Consider the following 5,247-nt stretch of genomic DNA (forward strand, 5'->3'; position numbering starts at 1 on the left):
AAGACAATATTACTAATTTTAATAATATTATTCTAAATATTCAAAGTTCTTAATAAAAGAATAAATATTTTAAATTGTTCGGAAAGTATATATATGTAATATTTAATATTAAACAAATTGTGGCCCCGTGGCGCTCTGGTTAGAGAAACCCGTTCAGTTGTGAAGCAGAAGGCGGCGGTTCGAATCCCACTCGTAACAAATTAAAATACCATTTAAAAAATTACCAAGACAAAATAGACTCTTTATAAATCAAAAAAAATAAATAAATAAATAAAATTAAAAATGTAAAAATCATTTTTAATTTTTTTATATTTTGATTTAAATTTCAAGAACATTTATTCTTAAATCAAGAGCTTTGTCTTATTTCAAAAATGTTCTTAGACCAAAATTCTTAGTTTTGAGAACAATATCTTGATGTTAGCACACTTTTTTTCAGTGCAGTGTTGCACCACCCGCCCCTCTATCACATTATGCAAGCCATATTTTTTGGTCCGCTCGCCGCGTTTACAAATTGTTCACGCCCTGCATTTAGTCTGGCAAGGAAGATGGACAGCAAACGCAACCACAACTAGTCCAAGTAGCAGACAAAGGGAGCGCAGGGAGTGAATACTTGGTACAGTAACTGTTTTTATTGTGGAAATCTCTCTCTATCTCTCTCTCTCTCTCTCTCTCTCTTTCTCTATCTCTCTCTCTCTCTCACTGTGCGCTCAAACACTTTACTTCTTTTAATTTAATTGGGATTCTCTGTGGAGCTGCTTGGCTCCTGTGATTGCTCCTCCTTCTCCTCGTCCTCCTGCTCCTGCTTGGATTTGGGTTTGGGCATCGCAAATCTCTTGGTCCAATAGCGTGCAATCTTGTCGTGCTCCTTGCGATTGCATTTGTATTGCTCGGCAATGCCCATGACAAGCGGATCATGTGGATTACATTCACCGATGAGCACCCAAATCGAGAGCAGTACCTTGGCAATATTCATGACGGGTGACCAGCGCTCGTTGAGCACATCGAGGCAGATGACACCCCGACTGTCCACATTGCAGTGATAGATGCGGGTCACAAAGCGAATCTGTGGCGGACGGAATGGATATGCGCCGGGAAAACGAATGTCCAGCTTGAAGATACCACCCTCATAGACGCTACCGCTCGGACCGTTCACCGTTGCCTTCCAATGGAACAGATCCTCCTTGTGCATCTCGGCACTGCAGTTTGGCGGCGGATTCTTTGTGATCTCGCTCAGCTCCCGCTTTATTCGCATCACGGGTCCGTTCAACTGATGCTGAGATATGGCAACCTTGGAACTGTCGCTAACGCTTCCGCCGCTCTCCGCTTGATTGCGCACCTGCCCTTGACTCGTACTCGGCTCATTCTCATCGCCAGGTGGCGTTGCCACATTGCCTTCCTCCTCAGCGGCTTTCTCTGCAATCGGCTTGGTCTTCGATGGAGACACCACAATCGATGACTTGCTCGACATTCTTCTGGGTCGTAACTTTAACGGTTGTGCAATTTAGAAAATTTGTTTTTGTTTATTTTTTTTTTTTGGAATTTGTTGTTAATGGAAATTTGTTGTTTTTGTTTTTTTGCTTTGCGCTTTGCTCACATCATTCCATATCCGAGCTGATTTTAGTCACCACAGTTACTACAATGAACCCACAACTCGAGACTATTTTAATTCTATAAGTTTTGAAGTAAAACATATGACAACTTAGAAAATCATGTAAATATAACCTATACAGTACAAATAATTCTTTAATATCTCGTTTTCTCAACAATTAATGATAAACAATCTATAAATATTACAAAGATAAATAAAAATCGAATCAAATAAAGATTTTTTACACTTGATATATTTTTAGAAAATTACTTAAGAACTCAAGAAGCTCCTGAAATGACAACTTAGAAAATCATGTAAATATTATCTATATAGTACAAATAATTCTGAAATATTTCGTTTCTCAACAATTAATGATAAACAATCTATAAATATTACAAATATAAATATAAATGGAATCAAGGAAATATTTTTCGGACTTGATATATTTCTAAAAACTTACTTAAGAACTCAAGAAGCTCCTGAACAGAACATAATTTAAAAAAAAAACCAGCTAAAACTAAAAAAATTATTTTAATTTATTTAATTTCAGTAACTTTGGTTGCTTATCTAATAAGAAATCATATGGGCAACAACATGAAAATCCAACTATAACCTCAAAAAGATTTGATTAAGATAAACAGAGAGTTATATTATATTGAATTTGTAAAGAAATAGTTTCAGTTACATTTGAAGATTAGATATACTAACTGGATTTATCATGTGATGTAAGATCAAAAATTATGATGAAAGAGTTGCTTAAGTAACTCGTCTGTTTCTGAATCGATTCTAATGAAACTCTTAGTATTTTTAGACAGAAGTCTCAAATAGGTCTATACCAAGCATCAGAAAGATTGGCTAAATAATAACTCTATAACAAAATATAATAAGATACAGACAATTGTTAAGAAAAATCAACAATTATAGGTAAAGGTATAGACTTTGGGATTAGTTGTAGCCACAAACTTGCAACAATTTGAGGCCGAAGCTGGTTACATTTTATTTTATGGTTGGTAAGCACTTGAGTCGACTGGCTTTAAGTGCACGGGGCAAGTGAAAAGCAATTTTCTGCTGACAATGCCATCAAACTGGCCATCTCCAAGTGTGTGTGTGTGTGTGTGTGTGTGTGAGAAGGTAAGGGGAGAGTGGAGTTGGTCCGCCCATTCGCTGTATCGCCAACAACGCTTGCTTAAACAAGTCAAACGTTAATGAACTTAAAGAAATTAATTAAAGTGCCACACAGGGAGTGAGAGGGAAAGAAGGCGAAAAAGACACATATGTGTCTCATCTCAATGTGTTGATGGGTGTGCGAGTGTGCGAGTGTGCGAGTGTGTGCGTGTGTGTGTGTCGGGTGTGTTGGGTGTACAGCTTAACGCCTGCGACGCCTTTATTGAAAACGACATCCGGTTCAGCCATCAAGCGACGTCATTGGCCGCTGAACGGACGCTTGTCGCAAAGTAAATGCAATAAAAACAATACCAACAAGAAAGAAGACTTTTTTTTTTGGCACGTCGAAGAGCTGATACTCTTCCCGGCTCTATGACAGCTATGTATATGTTATAGTAGTGTGATTTTAATCACAATCTATGAGATTGGCTGATAAGTTTCAAGAATCAACAACATTTTTCATACAATAGTTTGCTTTTTGATAAGCAAGGGTTTTCTAGATATACAAACCAACCGAAAAACAAAAAAAAAAAACACATACTTACCTTTAACAAAATCTGTCTGGATGCATATATTAGGCAATATCAAATGTACATTTTGCGAATTTGGTTGAGATTCCTCAAAAACCCATAGTGTATGTATATATAGTAATGTAAATTGGCAATGTAATGAGTTTTTTTTCCCATAAGGATAATATATGGTTTACAAATTTCGTGACAATATTGTAGCACCCTCTGCTAGGGTATATAAAGGGATTGAGAATGCTGTGGGGCAGGCAAGGTGTTCTCATTTGGTGGGTGGGCGTGGCACAGTCAACAGACCATATTGTCTGCCCCAAAAAGTATGCAGTACCAATTGCCAAATACCCTGCAATCCACTTAATCAATAGATCCTAAAGGATTGTTTTATGTTTCGCTCAAACATTATTAATTATGCTTATATTTATTGATTGTAATCAACGTCGACGTCGATAATGATGTTGTTCTGCCAGCAGTGACTCAATATTTGGCCAGTCCCGTGATTTGTGCTGCGATTTCGGCCAGAACATACACACAACAGGTATCTCCAGTCCAATGAAGATCACAAACATATTCCAAATGATCGCTATCCAGTTCCTTTCAAATTCCAGTGCCACTCGCAGATACCACAATACAGCCAACAGTGGGAGACATAATGCCACCACCGCAATGAACAACCACTTGGCATGCGGTACACTGGGATAGAGATTCAGCACAAAGCCACAATAGATGCGCAATCCTTCAATACTTATAGCCACCACATAGGCCCAAATTACGGTCATTCCAAGACGTTGACATTGCTTCAAAATTTAATGAACTAACCAATTAAATATATCACAATCAAATCGTACTTACGTAGATCATGGTGTGCAGCAGATAAGCGATTGCCCATATAAATGTCATGTAGATTTCGATCTCCAGCAGCAACTGCAGTAAAAGACTCGCTCGTACAGGCATCACAATATTTGCCATTTCCTTTTCAAGCTTTCAATTGAAGGAACGAATCTTTTTCTAATTTCTCAACACTACTTGTCAGTCTACAGAGATATCGATAGATAGATTATTTTGCGAAACGATTCGTTTCGATCTTAAATCGATTCTTAAGACAACATTCATGAAATTTGTATTTATGCTATTTTATCACATATTTCAAGTACATTAAAAATACAGCTGCAAAAAATTGTATAAATATGTTTTTATTTTTATACATGTTTCATATCATTTAAATATATCATATCAATATCGATAGCTTATCGAATCGCGCCTACTGTCAAATAAACTATCAAAATTGTAAATATTATAAAAACAAAATGGTAGCCAGTCAGTAAACTGAATATACCCCTTTTTTGTACATGTTGCATTTGGCAGGGCATAAATATCTGAACATGTTAAATATTGTGCGCTCATTTGTAGCCAATGTACCGAAGAGTCGACCATGGCCAGTCTGGGTCCATGAACATTGCGACGATATTGCGCAAAATTAACAAATGAGCTCGACAAACGCGGCGGTTCTCGATATTGTTGTTGTTGTTGCTGTTGTTGTTGTTGTGGTGCTTCGAATACACGGAACACTTCTTCAATCCAAGAGCTGGTGGCCGTTTGCGTGTCAAACAGTTTCTGCACTCTCAGCTTTTATTGAATTCCATTACAGTTTCATGTCAGTCAACCGAAAGCGACGCGACGTTCGTAACGTCATCATAAAAGGACGCTTGCACTGTCCTCTCCACCCACCACCCAGCAGCCAGCCGACATACCCGACATACCCTCGGGAAAACCCGGACAAGCATCCTTAACTCCTCCTCCTCCTCCTTGTTGACATGTTTGTTTGCCTTGGCCAAAATAATGAAAATACATTGGGAAAAGAGCGACAGTGCCTGAAATTGACGTTGTTGTCATTAATGGAGAAATTGTTTTAGATGTTGCTACCCATTAAAACGTCCATCCGGCTAGTCAAATCAATTGCCTTATTTGACTGTC

General features: G+C 37.9%; 2 protein-coding genes across 2 annotated transcripts; both read right to left on the reverse strand.

Annotated features, from left to right (window-relative positions):
• Nucleotides 1–607: 607 nt before the first annotated feature.
• LOC117786063 (ubiquitin-conjugating enzyme E2 4) lies at nucleotides 608–1,685 on the reverse strand. The gene has a single exon (XM_034624305.1). It carries the CDS (start codon nucleotides 1,466–1,468, stop codon nucleotides 731–733), a length of 738 nt encoding a protein of 245 aa, XP_034480196.1. The 5' UTR covers nucleotides 1,469–1,685; the 3' UTR covers nucleotides 608–730.
• Nucleotides 1,686–3,677: 1,992 nt separating this feature from the next.
• Nucleotides 3,678–4,183, reverse strand: LOC117793426. Its single transcript, XM_034633738.1, has 2 exons — nucleotides 4,126–4,183; nucleotides 3,678–4,070 (listed from the first exon to the last, which is right to left on the reverse strand). The coding sequence occupies exons 1-2, from the start codon at nucleotides 4,171–4,173 to the stop codon at nucleotides 3,708–3,710; spliced, it is 411 nt and encodes a 136-aa protein (XP_034489629.1). The 5' UTR covers nucleotides 4,174–4,183; the 3' UTR covers nucleotides 3,678–3,707.
• Between the last annotated feature and the right edge of the window lie 1,064 nt (nucleotides 4,184–5,247).

This window comes from Drosophila innubila, chromosome X (genome assembly GCF_004354385.1).
Source record: "Drosophila innubila isolate TH190305 chromosome X, UK_Dinn_1.0, whole genome shotgun sequence".
Taxonomy (NCBI): Eukaryota; Metazoa; Arthropoda; class Insecta; order Diptera; family Drosophilidae; genus Drosophila; species Drosophila innubila.

Coding starts and splice junctions, on each gene's coding strand:
- LOC117786063 (XM_034624305.1), bottom strand. CDS start 1,468: ATGTCGAGCAAGTCATCGATTGTGGTGTCTCCATCGAAGACCAAGCCG.
- LOC117793426 (XM_034633738.1), bottom strand. CDS start 4,173: ATGACATTTATATGGGCAATCGCTTATCTGCTGCACACCATGATCTAC. Junction 4,071..4,125: donor TGCTGCACACCATGATCTAC/GTAAGTACGATT, acceptor TAAATTTTGAAG/CAATGTCAACGTCTTGGAAT.